At 39.5% G+C, this 19,853-nt stretch overlaps 2 protein-coding genes across 6 annotated transcripts; one reads left to right on the top strand and one right to left on the bottom strand.

Annotated features, from left to right (window-relative positions):
• Nucleotides 1–1,601: 1,601 nt before the first annotated feature.
• Nucleotides 1,602–10,693, top strand: slc2a12 (solute carrier family 2 member 12). 4 transcript variants are annotated; one of them, XM_078274032.1, is made up of 6 exons: nucleotides 1,602–1,723; nucleotides 2,092–2,182; nucleotides 5,028–6,308; nucleotides 6,618–6,740; nucleotides 8,354–8,486; nucleotides 8,586–10,693. In XM_078274032.1, the coding sequence occupies exons 2-6, from the start codon at nucleotides 2,104–2,106 to the stop codon at nucleotides 8,680–8,682; spliced, it is 1,713 nt and encodes a 570-aa protein (XP_078130158.1). In that variant the 5' UTR covers nucleotides 1,602–1,723; nucleotides 2,092–2,103; the 3' UTR covers nucleotides 8,683–10,693. The 4 variants fall into 4 exon arrangements, with proteins under 4 accessions (XP_078130158.1, XP_078130159.1, XP_078130160.1 ...); XM_078274033.1 differs by having other exon boundaries at nucleotides 1,602–1,733; XM_078274034.1 differs by having other exon boundaries at nucleotides 1,602–1,740.
• On the bottom strand, nucleotides 9,997–18,664 carry tbpl1 (TBP-like 1). Of its 2 annotated transcripts, XM_078274036.1 has the most exons (8): nucleotides 18,550–18,664; nucleotides 17,750–17,841; nucleotides 17,205–17,445; nucleotides 16,579–16,661; nucleotides 16,200–16,263; nucleotides 14,775–14,878; nucleotides 12,934–13,028; nucleotides 9,997–12,180 (listed from the first exon to the last, which is right to left on the bottom strand). In XM_078274036.1, the coding sequence occupies exons 3-8, from the start codon at nucleotides 17,337–17,339 to the stop codon at nucleotides 12,098–12,100; spliced, it is 564 nt and encodes a 187-aa protein (XP_078130162.1). In that variant the 5' UTR covers nucleotides 17,340–17,445; nucleotides 17,750–17,841; nucleotides 18,550–18,664; the 3' UTR covers nucleotides 9,997–12,097. The 2 variants fall into 2 exon arrangements, with proteins under 2 accessions (XP_078130162.1, XP_078130163.1); XM_078274037.1 differs by lacking the exon at nucleotides 17,750–17,841.
• Between the last annotated feature and the right edge of the window lie 1,189 nt (nucleotides 18,665–19,853).

The raw sequence follows: 19,853 nt of genomic DNA, 5'->3' as shown, positions 1-19,853 counted from the left end.
TTTATTAAATTTACAACATATAAATACAAACGTAGTATAGTTGCAAATTGGCCATCTGCCATATAGGTGTCAAATTCATATCCCTATAAGTTCAAGAAAAGACTTGTAGATGACTGGACTCAATCTTCATGGCCTGAAACATCCTTCGCTGTATAATCTGAACCTGCATATCACTGTCCTAAGGTCCTATTGCAAAACTTAAAACTCCCACACATTTCGTAACAGCAGATATGACATGATGGTTTCCAACAAATTTTACTTGATATAATCTACATACAAAACATTAGATCAGTTTATACAATTGAATGCATTGTTATAAATTAAACTACCCAAACGTATATGAAGTAGTTAGAATTAGCTCCAACTCAAACAGCTACAACATTAAAATATATTTTTGCAAATATATTAATCAGCAATAATTATTGAATTATATAATACATTGTATAAAATAATAAGATTCTGTCACGGTCAATCTGTTGCACAATGAATACTTAACAGTTTAATACTTCTTTACTTTGAATATAAAGTACATTTTAATGGAGTGTTTTTACACTGTGGTGCTTCTTTACAAATCACAACAAACTATGATTCATTTGTTTTTATTTGCTTGGACCAACATTGTGCAAGTGTTACCTTTAGACTTCCAATAGGTGTGTCTGCTGATTATATTGCCAATACTTTTCTGCTGGGTGAGCAAAACTTGGACTGCTCTGAATGTTTTTGATGAAAGAATCTTAAAACTGCATTCTATTATGGTATTTAAGTCACAGTGCTAAACCTAGATAAGCGATATGTGACTTTCCAAAAGATCATTTGCAAAAATACCTTGCCAAATAATCATATATTAATAGGCTATAATGATCAAGTTATTATTTGCTGACATAGTAAAGGCCAGTCTCCAAGTAGGCAAACCCTATTTTATACATTACATAACACACATGGTCTAGGTCCACACACATGCCTTTGGTGAACTTAACTGAGGATCAAATGACAGTGGTTAAACACAGGTCAAATTTTGGATTATACAGGACATGTCTGAACATCTAAATACATCTCCAGCATAAGTAGGCCAATCACAAACAGAGCATTACAGGCACATGCTGCTAAATTCTGTCAGCTGAAGCAGCAGGGCAGGTGTGACAGCTCATTCCCACAGCATTCGTAGAAATAGGTCACGGGAACCGAGCATAACAGCAGGTGGCCACCCCGTTTATTTTCACATGCCGTATGAGAGAAAGAGCATTATTGATGCAGGTGTATTTTATTGATGGTTACTTTATAGTGACGATCACAGTAAATAAATAAAAACCTCATAATAACGTATAACGGCAGCTCGAAGCTATATAAAATAGCACAGAGAAAGATAAGATAATTACGGTAGTAACTCTCTATACTGTAACACAACAGAGACATATTAGCCTGAACACATTGTTTCATTATTATTCATACATTATGGGCACTACCTGATAGACGAGATTGGACCAATAGGATTTCATATTGGGCGTTCTAATGCGGAATCCACGTTTTCTATTGGCGGTCTTGGTAGACATGGGCGGGGCTATCCAGGCACTTTACCAAAACAAGCTGCGTGCGTGCGCCGATACTGGTAAAATAGTTGGGAACAGAGAATAAGTAGCCGGGCTAGTCAGACAGTCTGGAGAAGAAAACGAATGGACCGATAAATACGAGTCAGCTAACAACAGAGACACTGCTGGGACGTCAGGTAGGAATCTGTACGTGGTTAGTACAACTTACATACTTGTTTACTGAAACGTCTTGCGAAACACGCTTAAGTTGTACGTAAATAGTGCAAGCCCACACTTGATCAGTACTTGTCAGTATGTAGAAAGCTGCTAAGTTTAGTGTTTGCTATAAAAACGTAGTGCTTTCCTTGGTGGTCTTTGGTTTCTGGCCTCCACAAAATGTAGGCCCTATTGAATTCAAATCATGGACTTTAAGGGGACAGAAAAACAGAAAAGACACTATAAACGTTTGTCTTTGTGCAAAACGAGTATGGTCTGTTAGATGTTTTCATGTTTATTTCGCAAAATGAATGATGTTTTTTTTGTTTGAATGTGTTTTACCTGTTAGAGGTGGTTAACGATGGACCCCAACAGTGAGACCAAGAAGATGACCTCTAACCCCTCTGAGACTCAGAAACTGGCTCCACCCAGAGGCCCAGGTAACATTACACACAGTAACATTTATTTATCAGATAAAATAACAAATGTTTTTTTTGTGTGAATACAAGTCTAAGCCATAGGAGTGCCATTGTTTTGTTAGGGATTTACATGTTACTTATTTTGAATGTTTAGTGAAGGTGTACCTGCTGAATTCAGGTACAAATGGGATCCTCCCTACAGCTTGCACTCGCTGGCTTTTACCACTGAGCCTCCACAAACACTTGAGCCTATCATAAAACTTGATTAAAATCAGTATTTGTTAAACGCAAACCTGGGGCCTGTTCTAGTAACATAAACATAGTTTATCTAAGTTTTTTTTTTCTAGATAACTTTTCAAGGAAGAGGTGTAGGAATTTCCAAGAACATGATAACCGTGATCATTGGGCTAGAACAAAAAAGTTGCAACTTCATCACTTGACTGTTTCTTAAACACTGATTAACGATGAAGCCAAAAGTAGTTTTTGACTAATAGGTCACTCTAACCTATGTGACATAATACCAAAAATGTCACACCACGCGCTGATCACAAACTACCTGTCCAAAAAACCCATCAACTTCATTAAATCAATTACCTTTATAGTTTATTTTTTGCCACGAAGAGCTGGCTTTAATGGGCACATAAATGAAATCTGCTACTTTGCACTAAAGCATTTACCTGGACAAAATAGGTTTTGGATGAAAGCCTTTTCTGTGCTTAACTACATGTTGAAAATACCGTACAACTGATCCAATTACTATTTTGCTAACAATTGTGAACAGGATTTAAAATGATTTGCTGCACTTGCAAAGCAAAAATACGAAAGCAACACCCCTCTGTTTGGACAGTTGTGAGGCAAAGTGTGATACTTCCAGACTTGGGCTTGATTGGCATGCATGAAAATGCAAATAGAGTGTGAAACCCTTTGCATTCAATGCACTGTATCTCTGCTTTAATTGGACTATTGATACTATATATGTAAATAAGCTATAACCTGAAAAGCCAAACAACATTTCCCAATAGCAAAAGCTTCACCCATGGGGAAAAGTACAGAGACCAGCTGAAAAATGTGCTCAAACGTTTTTGGATGAATTTCCCAGAGTATAGATAAAAGGCCTCATGTAACCTTATTAAAATAGTGATCCTAACATTTCCACACAGTAAAATGAGCCAATTTGTATCGGTATCAGGAAAAGGGTTGGTTTAACCCTAGTCAAAAATGTTGCATAACAAGTTTATTATATACATCTATATATATTTTTTTTTAAAGGTTTCAGGAAAAAAACATGAAATACTGTAGAAATGTCACTACAAGCCAATTGCACAATAGCTAACATTAAGTATTGTAATCCAATTATTACATAATGTCCGTTATGAAAAACGATTGTGAGAGGGTTATGCAGTACCTAGTACAGTCAACGCAAATGTCTTAATAGAACCCAGCAGGTTGCAGCTGCAGTTCTGTTTTTCTTGCATGCTGTGCCATAAGAATTAAATTAGAACAAAAAGAAAAAGTCTCAAAGGCATGATTATTAGGACTATTACAATTAAATACATTTGCATTTAAGTGTCTCACACACACACACACACACACACACACACACACACACACACACACACACACACACAATGACTTACAACATCAGCATTCTTCCTGAACTTCCAACCTCCAATTCCACACAGTCAGCACTATTAAGGCAACTTCATAGTTGGGGAAACCTACAGGGAGAAAAGCTGTGACCCTGCCAAAAGTTATGGAATACATTATATTATATTATGTGTTTTTGCATAGTGATTTATTGATGCTATGTGGCTTTCTACAGTGTTCTACATGACAACCTTTATTTGCATTTTTCTTCTTTTTCTCCCAATGTGGAATAGCCATTTCCCCATGTACTATTTTCTGCTTTTTACTCCAAACCACGAGGGTCCCACAACCAAACAGAGAATGAAGTTGTTTTATCCAGTGTTTCCACTCTTTCTGAAGTCACGTTACCTGGGGCAGAGTCATTTGTGCGTGTAATTGTGTAATTTAATTGTTTTGTTTTTAAGTGTACCTTAAAGGGATATTTTACCGTTGGAAAGATGAATATATCTTTAAATTGGGTCACTTATGTAGTAGAAATGTGATTAGAAATTGGTGGCTTCTAGGCCGAGAAAAGCCAGAAAATGTGTTTTTGGCTCATGTGGATGAAAGGCACCAAATCCCAGAATGCACTTGCTTCGCTGCTTTAGCGTCTACCCCCAAGCCACGCCTACCGTTACAGACAGATGGTGAGACAGTCAACTCAACTTTAGTCTGTTTTATTGTCATTACAACCATATACACGAAACAACGTTTCACCGTGGCTCAATTGGTTACAAAGGATTCAAGATGGCTGACACTCGTTTTGTTTAGTGGAATTTTGGAGAATGCCGGAGTCCATCCCCCTATGGGCGGGTTTGAAATATGTGGAAGTTGGACTGTAGTCCATAGCCTTTGGGCAGAAAAGCCTCTTATGACGCAAAATGACGATTTTTGCGTCATAAGAGGCTTTTTTTCCAGACCCACAATAAAGAGATCTCCCCTCACAGGGGGACATGAGGGAGAGAAGCACGGTCATTCAAAAATACTACCGGGTTTCTACTGATACAAAGCTAAATGGGTGAAGTATCCCTTTAAGTTTTGTGAATATAACAATAGTCTTTATATGGTATAAAAAACATAACACAGTCATGTCTTCACAAAAAAAAACTAGACACAGTTGCTTTGAAACTGCCAACTTGTTTGTATGCTCTTATCAAAAAATGCAGCAAAATCTGTGGGACATTGTTGGGTTGCTGTTATCTTATATTCCCTCTCTCTTTGTTTCTGTCCCTCTTTCCAGGCTGTAGCTGGCTGGTGGTCGTAGCGGCTGTAGCGGCCTCTCTGAGTGGCTTGATGCTGGGCTATGAAATGGGCCTGACATCTGGAGTCCTGCTGCAGCTGCGGGACTTCCTCTCCCTCTCCTGCCGGGAACAGGAACTGCTGGTCAGCTCCCTCCTGCTCGGCGCTCTCCTAATCTGCCTGGTCGGAGGTCCTATTCTGGATCGCTATGGCCGCCGCTGCTCTTTGCTCCTGAGCGCTGCCCTGGTGATCGGAGGGAGCATCGTGCTCATCGCAGTTACTTCACTTGTTGCACTCACACTGGGCCGGGTGATAGTCGGCATGGGAACATCGCTGTCAGGGACGGCAGCGTGTCTGTACATTGCAGAGATCTCACCGAGGGAGAGGAGGGGTCTTCTGGTGACGCTGTATGAGCTGATGTTGGTTGTGGGCGTAATGCTGGGATTTAGCTGTAGTTACGCTTTTGCTACTTTGCCCTATGGCTGGGCATATACATTTGGACTAGTAATCCCCCCGGCGCTGCTACAGATCAGTGTACTTGTGTTCCTACCACCCAGCCCACGCTTTCTGGTCACCCAGGGGAAAGTGGAGCAGGCCAGGATAGTGCTGGCCAGAATGAGAGGTGGGGTTCAGGAGCATGTGGAAAATGAGCTCCGAGACATCCAGGCAGGACTTAAAGAGGAATCAGAGCATAGTTTCTGGGAGTTGTTCAGTACCAAGGCCAACTTGCGTTCACGGCTGCTAACAGGTGTGGCCTTAGTATTCCTTCAGCAGGCTACAGGTCAGCCCAACATCCTCTCCTATGCTTCACCACTTTTCCGCAGTGTAGGCTTCAACAGTGATGCTGCAGCAACCTTGGCCTCCACAGGGTTTGGAGTTGTTAAAGTAGTTGGCACCATCCCAGCCGTGTTGCTGGTCGACCGCTTGGGACCCAAGAGCTTTTTGTGCGTGGGTGCTGTCGCAATGGGAATGTCGCTAGTTGCACTTGGTACATTGACACTGCAAAGCCACACTCACCTCACCAGCCTTTGTAAAAGTCACACTATACCAAATCACACAATTACGCCGTGGGATTTCAACCAAACCTCTATAGACTTGGACAACAGTGACATGTTTTCTACTGACCTCCCGAGCCAATGGAACAGTGAGGAGGCACAGATAACTAACAGAGAGGGTGATGGGATTGGGGAGCCAGGAGGAGGAAGTACTTCCTTTCTGAAGTGGGCATCATTGATCAGCTTGCTGGTGTTTGTGGCAGCCTTCTCCATTAGCCTTGGACCAAGTGAGCACACACATGCACGCACGCACACCAGCCACAGTGGCAGGTGGATAAAAAAGTTAATTTTCAACCCTGCTTTCTGTGAAGTACAAAGTATAACAATGGTTATAATACAATAACTAGTCCTAGGTAAAGTATAGTTTGAAACACTCCGTTTCCTCAGATAAAACAATGTGGACCCTGACTTAAAAGCCCAAATTATCAAATATCAAAATTGCACAAAGCTATTTTGGATCATGCAGTTTGTATTTTCCCTTGTCATACATGGCCCCTTACATCCTTGTATGTGTCTTGGTTTTCTTTCCTTTCCAGTGGTGTATGTGGTTCTCAGTGAGATCTTTCCGATGGGAGTCAGAGGCCGGGCTGTGTCTGTGGTGTCGGCTGTAAACTGGGCCACTAACCTGCTCATCTCCATGACCTTCCTCACAATTACAGGTGCGTGTATGTGCGTCTTAGTGGTTATATTGCATTAATTGCGTGTTCAAGTGTATGCATTTACTGAAGCTGTCAACTAAGGTAAGTATTCACTAGTAGATCAGCACAGTGTTTCTGTTCTGCAAACAAATAACAGATAAACAACCATTTTATGTGTGCTAAACATGTTTTACTTTCTGAAAAAAAAAGGTGTGTCTCACATTGTTGCTACTACTGGTCTGTCACACTGTGTGCCTGCTGTGGAGTCATAATACTGCATAAGCAAAACAGGAAGACACATAAAACAGTTTGTCAGTATTTACAGTTTTTCTAAGTTGCTTTGGTACATGTCTAAGATCACAATTCAAATTCTCAAAACTACTTGTTCAATCTTCACATCATCCAGTCATTTGTGTGCGTCTCAAAAGCAATTTCTGATTCTTTTGAAAACATTGCAAATGTTTTGACAAATTCATGCAAATAATTATGTGCAATTGTCTTCTGTTACTTACGTTATCAATTGCTTATGGCATGTTGATCAAAGTGCATTATACTGGTTCTCTGTTGAATAGTCTTACCCCCCCTAAATCTAGGCATTAGTTCATTGCATAAGTCATTACATGCAAAATGGTTGAACCAGTTGCCAAGAATATTTTATATACATTTCTATTAGACTTTTTATATATATAAATGTTTCCTGAATTGATGAATTGCTCTCAGGTGAATCTGGACTTTTACTAATAGGGATTGTGTGAAGCATTAGATCAACCAGTGATCAACTAGTTCTCTAAAATAGCTCAGAAGTGCATCTCATTAAGCTTCAACTGGCAAGCCTATATAGACAGAGCACAACGCAGTGTTACAGTTTCTGACAATGAAAGAAAAACAAGGAAATGAACAGGGTCCACAACCAGGAAGAAGAAGAGGAGTAAGAAGACTGCTGTGGACAGGTGTAAAGACTGCAATGCAATTCCCCATACAGCACTGCAAGTACATTTCTGTCTTAAGGTTGTTTCCTATGAATACATTTCTACTTTTGTATTTTTCTTTTGTGCTATGCAGTGCTGTAAAACAGTCTTGTCTTTGTCTTCTCTGTATCACAAGGACATGGTCTGTCAACCAATTGCAGTACAAACAAGGCGTAAATGTGGATCCCGTCCAATGTCTTGCAATCAATCTCCCACATACAGTAATGTGTAACCCTGTGCTGTGATATATGCTTGATATATGCCATACAGAAAAAGTGCAGCAATGTGCATTTTGAATGGTCATCAAAACCTTAGCCATAGTTTCCATCAGAAAATACTTAGAGAGTACACTGTTATATTGACAACATGGCTAAGCATTTTGGCTATCTTGTTCGTAAACATTGACACAAGGACTTGTTATTCTGACACTGACTTGTTCATTGACATACATATTTACTTGTACTGTGTTTAGCAGGAACTGCACGTCAAGGCATAGTTTGCCTGTGCCATGACTTGATTGGCCAATTCTTGTCTGTGAAGTACATCTAAACTGTATCACAACTGTAGCGGAGAAAGTATGGTATAGCAAGCGAAACATACCTGTATGCTGCCCGAGTTATGTGCAGACATTTGAAGACATGTATTTCTTTGCTATTGTCTTTCTAGAAAAGATTGGCGTTTCCAATGTGATGTTCCTCTACGCTGCCATGAGTTTTGTTCTACTGGTGTTTGTCATCCTCTGTGTCCCTGAGACCAAGGGTCGCACACTGGAGGAGATATCGAAAGAACTGGCTAAGAAGTGACTGGCATTTTACACTTAACCTTAATGTTATCAATTTTATCTTGGTGAACTAGTTTGTGAAATGGATTTCCTTATCTTCCATCTCTGCTTTACCAGGAAGCATTTTGAGGTGAGGCTCTGCAGGCAGGTTCAGCCTCAGGAAAGCCTGATCCAGGGCAGCAGTACGTCCACAGAGATTCCAGAAAATGTCTGACTTTTTTGTTTAACAAACCACAACTGTACACCTCACCTGAAGATGAGTCAAGAGCAAGGACAATATATTAGCACTGTTAAGAATTTGGGGTACAACTCGTACATCTCACCCACATCTGTACGTTGCTGCAGTTCCAGCTGATTCCTGTAATGATGTCTGTGTCACGTATAGGTCCTTATAGCTACATGCTGTATGTAACTGAAGAAATCAACAGGATAGGAATGGTGGAAATTACATATGCAGGGAAGAACTAAATAATGCCAAAGTATTTATGAATTTGCTCAAATGACAATTTCTCAGGGATCACTCTTGCTTGTTAAAAGCCAGTAAAGAAAGGTAAATAACAGGGATTAATTATGTGATTATACAAAATATAGATTATTTAATTCCTTCCTTACTTTACCTCTCCATTTAAATATACAGCTCCAATAACGCAGAAAGGAATAAACTCCAGAATCAATTGACTTCCCACCAGCCAGTAGAACTGACGAAGCCCCTTTGGATGAATGTGCAAACTGTACTACTAGACATTTTTAGTTTTTTCCATTTTGACCTGACATTGTGATGATCGACGTATCACGGGGAAATCAGAGATGCACTAAACAATCAGACACTAATCACTTTAAATGTCTGTGTATGTAACATGTTTTTAAATTGCAAAGAAATTCCTTTAACATGACATGTATATTCTGCTCCCTGTCAAATGTAATGTAATAACACTAACAGGGCTCAAACCAGACAGGCCAGTTATGCTACAAAACACACTCTAATTTACATGGTGACAGAAGTATGGATAAAGGCCACAGTAGTCTAACAGTAGAAACAGTCCTGTGTCTCCTCTTTTACATTTTAGTTGAACAAGCGACAAAATTATGATGAATCAGTTTTACTGTATGCCTGGCTGCTGACTCCTAAAAAACAAGCAGTTTGGCAAAGAAATACTGAAATAATCAGGTCTATCAGTAATATTGGCTAGAGTATAACTAGTACTGTTGTAGTGTAAGAAGTGTGAAAAGTGATTTTTTTTTTTTTTTTATACTTGTGTCAGTGATGCCAAAATTATAGTGGGATGTTTTACTGCAAGACAGAATGCCAAGACAGTGGCCCTGTTCATTTTCAAATCTGCACTTTGATACCTCTCCTGATCTTTTCTTAATGTTGGAACATGTAGACTGGTTTTAGTAGTCTGTCACACTGAAAAGCTTGGATAACTATTCAAAGTGTTTCACTCTACCTGTAATCAGGACATGCATGGACAAAAAGATGAAATGATTAACATGAGAGTAAAACAAAGTGACCAGTAGTCCCGTGGTGGTCTGTGTTATCATGAACCTTTATTTTTTTATACAAAATACAAAATTCTGAACAAGTGTCACACATTTTCAGTTGACACTGGTTCAAATAGTCCATCCCACATACTTGAGACATTTACGTTTTTATCAACATCTTTTCAATCAGATGCCTTTATTATATACATACATCTACGTTGCCCGTCATTAGGTTTTCCTATTTAAAAACACTTAACCATTGTTTGTTTTTGTTGTTAAGGAAAAAGGTTATTGTTTATTTTTCAGACAGTTCAGGCACTGGCTAATGCTGTAAGCATGGCCTCTTTGAACACCACATGGTCTTATGTTGCTTCAAACACTTAAATGAATGTACTGCCAAACCTCTTGACGGGTGAGTTAACCGCCATACAACTTTGTATGGTTTAACTATATGGCTGCTTTTGTAATTATGAATTATTTACTTAAACATTACAATCTCATGAGTTTGTGACTTTGTCCTGTGCCTTTCCAGCAATTTCCTAATACCAATTGTGTTTATTAACTTTGTTACTGGCCTACTTAAACGCTAATTTTGAATGCCTTGCCTTGTCTCAGGACCACTATAGTCTGGGACTAACCAGTAGCTGTGTTCAGTGAAAGCAAGTGTGTGTGTGTGTGTATGGGGGGTCTGTGGCTCAACAACGCACCACCTGAAAAATAAAATATACCTGAACCCTTCAAAAGTTTTCATTACATTCCAAAAACATTAACATCGATCTTGTTCTGTACATTGTCCAGTTTTGAAAAAACTTTCATATTAGCCTTGTGTTTAAAACTATTATTAGGAAATGTCGAAAAATGAAATAAGATAATGCCACAGTTGAGAAACAAGAACACATTTATAGTGAACCAACTAAGTAAGGAAATGTGACAAACCAACAATTAAAAAAGAGATAAATGCATATTGTGAGGGGATTTGTGCATCTGCATAAGGACCTGATCTTACTTTGTGTACTTATGTGTGACAGCCCAGACTCGGTCTGTGGTTTGACTGCTGTTATTCTCTATGGGCAAAAATATGGGTAATACAGTGGATGCCTTGATATTTGCGTTTACATGTCTATAAGTAAGCCATGGACGGAGATTATTCTAGAGAACGTGGCAAATGGGACGACTTCTTGTATATAGGGTTAAAGGTGAGGCTTCTCAGTGCTCATATTATGCTTTTTGGCATTTTCCCTTTCCTTTATTGTGTTATATATTTTTTTTTGTGCATGTAATGCCAAAGTGAAAAAGCCCAAAGTCCACCAAGGGACTTACCATCTCCAACAGAAAACACTGTTCACAAACTGCTCCAAACAGCGCTGTTGTAGTCCAGTCTTTACTTCCGTGACGAACGTGTGTCACTTTGTAACACACATTATAATGCTCGCCTAGCTGCTAGCGTGGCACACCCTCATACTCTGCTTCTGACTGGCTAGTAGTCCTTACCTAGCTACTGCGCATGTGCGACTCCCAACAAAGATGGAACAGAAGTGAGATGTCTCACTCTGTAGCTAAAACAGAGAGCTCAACACACAGGGTGAAAAGAGGACAAACAAATATGGTGTTTTTTGAAAATAAAACCATGTAAACCTATTCTGATATAACCTCTAAATACAATTATGAACCTCGAAATGAGCATAATATGAGCACTTTAACATACTGACTCTTCGCAATGGTCACAACAGTAAGCGTTAAAATGGTTAGATAGTTGAAAACTGGTCTTTTGTGTCCATGCAAAAACACCCAGAGCAAATTAAGAGCAGATAACTTCCAACCGCTTCCGTGTCAGTCAAGTTTAAAAGGAGCAGTTTCCGCTAAAGGATATGATGTTTGAAAGACGTACTTGCAAGTTTAGGCTGTTAAAATCACAAGAGCCACACAATCCACAACATCAATAACATTTTGTGAGAGGGACACTTTAAGACTCCAACTAGGGTTGTTGATATCCAGTCTGTTGATTGTGTTAGAAGTTTGTGGCTGTTTGCCGCACAGCGATAAAATCAACCAAGTAAATCCAACGATAAGTTGCTTCCTCACTTGTAACAAATGAATCAGATGTGCCTTCTCTTTCCGCCATTCCCTCCGTCTTGGACTTTTTTCTTCTATTTGTAGCGGGGTTTCTGACACTCGAACAGTAGTGGGTAGACCTGCTCAACAGCTGTGGCCACATTCTGTACATTTGGTCCTGAATAATGGGATAGAGAGGAGCGGGGTTGGGATGAGAGCATACGAAAAAGCTTTCAGTACAATAAATTATAAAAACAAAGAAAAAACAATAACCCCGATTCAGACAAATTGAGAATCGCAGATACCATCACAACAGTTGTTTGGGCCAAGTTTAGCCTAATGCATTACATACAAAGAGGGCATATTTCACTCAGAGTAAAATTCCTTGAGGAATTGGGTTATTTAGAAACCACTTTCTGGTTGTAAAAGACTATAAAAGTCCATTATGACAACGTGACCTCAGTCCCTTAAAGGTGCTCTAAGCGATGTTGGGTGAAGTTACTTCTTGTTGACGTTCAAAGTATTTTCAAACAAAACGGAGACCAGCTCGCTCCTCCCTCCTCCTCATCCCTTCTGTGCTTCAGCGCACACCAACCCCCCAAATCCTTCTTGTCTATTATTGGCTGAACGCTGGAACACGGTTTGTGTATGTTTGCATGGTCCAGGTTGGACCACTTTGTTTTTGTTGGCGTGTGTGGAGCCTGGGCTGTCTACAGAGACCGCGTTTTTTTACAGTGTGTTTAGGGGACCGGCAGCTCGCGGATAGTGAGGAGATGTTTGCTGTATGTGACAAAAAATGTTGTAGCCTAAAAAACGTGTGACATCGCTTAGAGCACGTTTAAGCTGGTGTGCCCTCTATATGTACGTAAAGGAGGGCGAGAGAGGTTACTGTCTGAATGTTTGTGTGTAGGAATGTAAGTGCGAGAGGTACCTGTAACTGTGATGCTGCCAGTAGAGAACACCTGTATAGTAGCCTTGATGTGTTTGATCCTGTACGTGGCAGCAGGATGGAGCTCTGGTTCATAACTGACAAACACAAACAAACACATTGTTAAGTATCATACACTAAAGGCTTTCAGCACATATATCTCAAAACAAGTACATATACAGCTATGGTTGTTTTACATGATGCCAGTAGTACTCCATATGTTGTCACATAAACAAGTGAATCAGAGGCTGACCACACCAACACTAAGGCCGGGTATCATTAAAACATTTTTTTTTTTTTTTTTTATGATACCAATTTTATAAAATCCAGTTTAACTAAAAGAAATAACATTTCGGTACTTTTTTTCTCTCCAGCTCCTTTACACCTATGTGACGCACACTGTAGCCAAGCCTCTCAAAATACAACACACACATTTGAGCCTCGTCTGAGCTTTTCCTGCATGCCCTTTACGACGTGTAACGTTAGACAGCCAATCACAAGCAATATTAGATCTTGGTAGAAACATGCTGCATGCTTATTGGCTCACCGATGCTGATGAGATTTAGGCTATGTTTAGACGTTAACGATCTGAAGAGAAAACGCAGAAGTGGAGTTGCGTTCTCAGTTTTGGGGGGGGGGCTAGGTGGTAGTGTGAAGCACTGCCACACAACACCACCAAGTCCGCGCGCCTGCGTAGAACCTTCCTTCTACTTCTTTCCCTCTCCCTCTCCTCTCTCCCTCTCCTCTCCTTAGTAGCACGAAACCAAAACATGGCGAAGCGAACAACAAAAGCTGACAATTTTGTCTGGACAGACGAGGAGGTGGAGTTATTGCTCCAAACCACCTTAGATTACAAAGCCACATAAGGGAGTGGACTGGGAGTCCTGCCAGTCAAAATATATAGACATATGGACCGAATTTCATCAGCAGTATCCTGTACCTGAAAGGACGTCATATCCACACGAGAAAGACGCTATCTGTAAAAGTCAGATATCATCAAAGCTGAAAGCCATCCAGACCAAGTATAGGCAGGCTGTGGATACCCAACGGTGGAGTAACCATGGGCGAGTAATCACTCTATATTTTGATTTCTGTAACGAAATATGGGGTGAGACTTTTGCGTTTTTACCCTTTAGACGGGAACGTGACGGTGGAGCGTTTTTAAGATTTCCACTCTGGAGGGTGGTTTCACTTTTTTGTGTTTTTAAGCCCCAAAAACGCCTTCGCCTTCTAAACGAAAGGCACATCTGATCAAATATTTTGTCGTTTTCACCCGCGAGCGTTGTCGTGTAAACAGGGCCTTACTCCTTAGGTATTGAAATTTGGTATTGAGTGACGAGGCATTTTTCGATACTCGATCGGTGCATTATAGTATGGAAGTTCAGTACCCAGCCCTGAACACACACCAACATCTTCTGTCTGCTTGTGGTGCCCAATGCATTCTAAACTGACCAGTGCTCTCACCACTAGAGGTCATCCTGTCCATGAAAATAGTAAATCACTAAAAGTAAAAAGTGTAACATTTTAAACAGGGCTATTTACTTCATAATACATGTATTAAGGTGTCTCTGGTAAAACTAAATCATAAATGACAATAGGTACTTATGACAGTGATCTGTATTTTTTAATATGAGATCAAAATATAGAACAAAAAAATCAATGAACCAAAATGAGCATCATAAAACTTTCTGGACTGACATCTGAGGGGTCTGTACTGTGACAGGAGAATAAATCAGTACAATGAATTATTTCTAAACACTGCTCTGACCGAACTGGATGCTGATAAAAGTGATGATTTTAATGAGTGTGATGATGGTGGTTGTGATGTATAGTACTGTTTTTACCTGGCAATGGGTCGGTTGTTCTTAGTAAAGTCTATGAGGTGGATTGCAAACGGCATGGAGCAAACTGCCAGGACATTCACAACTTTGAAGGCTGAAAATCTCACCTGAACACACAACACAAACATGCACAGACACACATATGAATGTATTTATACTTACATACTTTCACATTAAAGGAGGACAGTTGTCTTTCAATCTTGGTCTTGTGGCCTTAGTGTTGGTAAGTCTACCTATAAGTTAGCTTCATTTGTACTCACTCCAGTTATTGCAGAAGGATAAGCAAATATAAAGCACAGATAGCAGCGAACCTGCAGATAACATGCTGCTGTTTTGTTTACGATTCAGGAGAGGTGACATGGTAAACCAAATGAGAATTCAAAGTAAGACATATAGTCATGTACACAAAGTCAGTATCTTTGTGTTTATGAAAGAGCTGCTTTAACGCCTGAACCCGATTTTCGGCTGGGCGCGTCTGTGATGTCCTGTTTTGTTCTGTCCTCCACCGCGCGCCACACCTCACTGACTCACAGATTTTATTGTCTCTACAAGTACTTTAAGCTAGTATCTACCTTCCACTCCAAGCACTCCTAAAATTAAACTCCATGCATTTTCTTTTCTGGCGTTATAAAAAAGGATTTGTGATGTCTATAAGGTTTTTCCAACTCAAGACGAATCTCTTGTGGTCCATGGTATTGTAGAGGAGACATACACGATATTTGGGGGGGGGGGGGTTAAATTGACTGGATGCCACCGCTGTTTCACTTCCTGCCCGGCTGTCCGAACGCCCCGCGGATCGTGGTAAAATAGACCTGTCGCGTATCTTTAGCGGAGCGGAGAGCCGCTTCACACACGCTTCTGGGACGCCTCCGGAAGACAGTGCAGACACGCCCGGTGAAAAATAGGGGTGAGCCTTCTTGGCACAAATTGATTCTTATTATACTAACCTACAGCCAGGCATACTGTATAAAAATATAACAATGAGACCAGGATTGTAAAAAAAACTCAGCTAAAATCCCCTGAAACAACAGGTGCTTTCTTATAGACCTATTACTTGAGTAAATATTCACAGATTGTTACAAATATTACTTTTTTCAACACATATTGAAATATACTGATATAGTGATTGTGACAAACATTTCTAAAGGTTTATTTCTGTCTAAATTAATACTACAATTCAATTACTCTTAGAATTCTCCACAAAATTACTTCTGAAATAGTCGAGAACATAAACTGTAAATGTCAGTTCCAGGTTGAATTTATATTTCCATGCAAGACTTGAACCTTAACTAGACAATGTGAAATGCAAAGCTTAAATCAATATTAAGCCTTATATAAGCCCTGTATCTGCATTGATATTCATGTTTCGGCATGTTTTTCCAAAAAGTGGCATCTGATATGTTGCTGTTAACTAACAGTTATGCTCACCTTGAAGCCCAGTTTCTGCAGAAGGCGTGCTAACCTGCGAGCACCCAGCTTTGCGTCATCCTCACTGAACAAAGGAGGGGAGCAAAGAGTCAGCGGTATACATACTGTATTATGGTTCTGGCATGTAAAATAATAATAATAATAATAAGATTTGGCAATTGATGGAGGATCTTGCTCCAAAAATCAGTTGAAGACAACATTATTGCAACAACAACAGAGAGCCAAGACATCAGCAGGGAGCATTTCTCTCACCAGAGTAAATGAACGGGCCTTTGGCAACAGCAAGTCCATTTGTTATGTGTAGTTGCAGATTTTATTTACCGACTTCTAGTCAGTTAATGGTTTGTGTGTGTGTGTGTTTCATGTACAGAGTGTCTACCTTGTTGCTCCAGTGCAGATGATTTTCCCTGAGGACCAGATTGAGGCTGTTATCTTGGGTTTACGAAGCTTCATCAGGACTTTCTAAAAAATAAAAAAACTGGTCAAAACTGTAATGCTGCCAACATGACCCATATCATGTCTGCTGCCGCTCGCGACTGGAACGCTCTGCAAAATATATCTCAAACTGGATAAACTAAATTCCATTTCATCCTTCAAAACTATCATATCACCCTTGTTCACGGACATATGCAGTGGCTTCTCTACATAATAATTTTTCCAGCTAAATATTTGAATGGTTTCTCCCTCTCTTACTCACCTATGTACCTCGTTATAAGTGTTTATTGTTTTCTATGTAGTATTTCAAATTGTATTTATGTAATTTCTAAACTGTATGTATTTCTAAAGTATTTTTTATCTAGCCCTCCTTCCCTTTCCCTAAGTGGCTATGCCACTTGTCAGGCCGCCATTGTAAATAAGAACCTGTTCTTAATGACTTGCCTGTAAAAAATAAAGGTAAAATAAAATAATAAAATTAAAAATAAATCATAAATGCAGTAAAGCTGTACATAATCAAAATAAAGGTGAGCTGTTTTTAAATCTCCACCAATTCTTTGATATCCTTACCCCTACTTCCGGCTTATAGATGACATTGGTTCCCTCTAAGGCAATGGTGCGCAGGTTGAGATGGCACCTCGTCCTGAAGGTTGCCACCACATTGGTGATAATGATATCAAGTGCTTCGTCATTGCTGGAATCCATGAGGAAGTGTGTGTTGCAGCAAGAGGACCACAGGGGCTTTCTCCTCACACATTTATCATCAACACCACAATCGCCACCATTTCATGGACAGACAGGACAAGATGAGCTGGAAGGGAGAAAAGGCCCAGGATTTATTTGTATTTTGAGAGTTAGAAATTATGTCAGTTTATGACGAAGAATATTTCCTTATTTTGATTAAACATGTTTCTCACACACATCCACATAAACTGTGGATTATTTTTAATTAATTTTTATTATAATTATTTTCCAAAATGCCTTTGATTGTTTTCATGAGTCCCATTAGCACATCTTATATAGCTTACACATGCAAGTGCTGTTGTTACACCTGAATAAAAATTGATTACGCGTTAAAATGTTATGGAGGGGGCTTAACTTGTCACCTTACTTACAGTAACGTTACCAATTCATCCGATTCTCAAGCTTCCCCTTCTACTTGAGATATAGCTAGGAAAGTGACTCAAAACAGGAATCACATAGGCATCTGCAAGAGATTAGAAGTAATTTAAACATATCGGAACATTATATATTTTTAAATGTACTTCTACGCTATTTTAGCCATGTATTACGGTTAGCTTGCCCGCTATTGATAAAGCCTGATACGTTAGCTACTCCCTTTTGCTATTACCAAGCAACACAAATGAAATGGTGTATCGGAGGCTTAACGCTGATAAGTAAGGTATAGCTCGCAGTAGTTTTGTCTAAAATGTAAGGTTCATTGACGTTATGGTTATTGTCATCCCAGTGTTGTATCGCATAGCAACGCAACGCAACGGGTAAGCTTGTTTAACGTTAAGGAATTGATGCTAAACTAGCTAGCTAATCTTGCCAGCCTAACAACCCCGGCTGTCAACTATTTATCGCAAACTAACGTTAATTCAGCATGACTGACTGCATTAACTAACGTGTTGTTGTGGTCAGAATCCCACTGAAATGTAGGACTAAAAACAAACCGTAACGATACCTCACTACTGCACAGCTAGCTAGCTAATGTTGTGACTAAAGCTATCTGTTAGCCAGCAACAAAGAAAGTGCACAGGCAGTAATGAATGAAAAGTTATAGCTAAGCTAGCTAGCGGCTAGCTGTCTAACGTTATACTGAGGACGAGGTTAGTTCCAATGTTTCCAGGTGGGTTTGCGTGTCAATGGCAAATGTGTGTATCTGAAATGTATGCTTTAATTATTTAGCTACCTCTTCAGCTAGCTCAGTGCTGTAAACCCGAAACATAAACAGTCCAGTCAACGGTGGAATTTGTAGGCAAACCCCTTCCTCCACGGACTACTGGCCAGCCGCGAGCAAGCCACCTTCCTGTATTAGCTTTCAAAATAAAATCAGGGTCACCTAGTGAACTTCAAAATAACTACATCTTCCGGTTACAACTTTCAATTTATAGTAACTTAAAAAGCCAATGCTTTTTACACTCCAAACCATAAAGCTGCATACAGGTTTTCTAAAATGCAAAATAAGAGCAGAACAACTATGGAAACATAGGCTACAGCTGGGGCCCAGCATAAAACATCATGTGCAAGTTGTGATAAAATAATTAAACATAGATTTTAGTTAGACATAAATCTATGAAAAACCAAATTACAAACAATATTAAGTAAGAGTTGAGTACACATTAGAGTATTATAAAAAAAAACAAAAAAACAATTGTATCTATTCCTGAAAACGTACAAGAGCAAATATGATAAGTGTGGGACTTTTGTCTTTTACTTTTTTGAAAAGTGAAGCTTGCTATTACATTTTTATGTGTGAACTGAATTCCTTTCAATATCAAATGATAACAGTCCTTCTCACCAGATGATATTTCATTAACTGCATTAAAACCTGTGGAAATGTTTTAGTAACAAAGCTACATTGAATGGCAAAAAAAAATCACAATTAACCCCACCAGATGGACTTGAACAGCAAGGTTAAAAACTGATACCATGCGCCGCCATGTGGACAAAGAGGGTTGTCTTGTGAGGAAAGAAAAATGACATCATTTTGAGATAAGAAAAGCTCAGGTTTTCTACACCATGTCCTGCAGAATGCGCTCACAACCTAATTGTAGTTATTAGTAAACTTGTTATGAATTAATTTCGATTCATTAAAAGTTATTATTTGCATGTCAAAGTAAGGGTTAAAATGCTCATTGACTGTAGCCGAATCCTGTGTCCACAAATTTGCCTTTGTGATCATCCACGGCTGCCAATATTACACTTAACAGGCTTATGTTAACACCATGTCCATATAACAATGTGTAACTTTCTTTCAATGTTTATGGTGTATTGACATTTAGGCTATGTGGATTATAACATCTCTGAGGAAAATGAGCACATCTGGTCAGTAAATGCTCTTCTGGGAATTCTGGACAGGCTACAAAAGAGGAGAAAAGAGTAAAGTTTGGAGGCGGTGGGGAATGTTTGTGTTATCAATGAGAGAGTTCACAGCCGCTCTGGCTCATGAATGAATTTAGTGAATGGATGATGTCCTGTGGTGTCTGCACACTG

This window comes from Sander vitreus, chromosome 18 (genome assembly GCF_031162955.1).
Source record: "Sander vitreus isolate 19-12246 chromosome 18, sanVit1, whole genome shotgun sequence".
In the NCBI taxonomy this organism is placed as follows: Eukaryota; Metazoa; Chordata; class Actinopteri; order Perciformes; family Percidae; genus Sander; species Sander vitreus.
The sequence above is the reverse complement of the archived record's forward strand: the minus strand, read 5'-3'. Positions and strand labels throughout refer to the sequence as shown.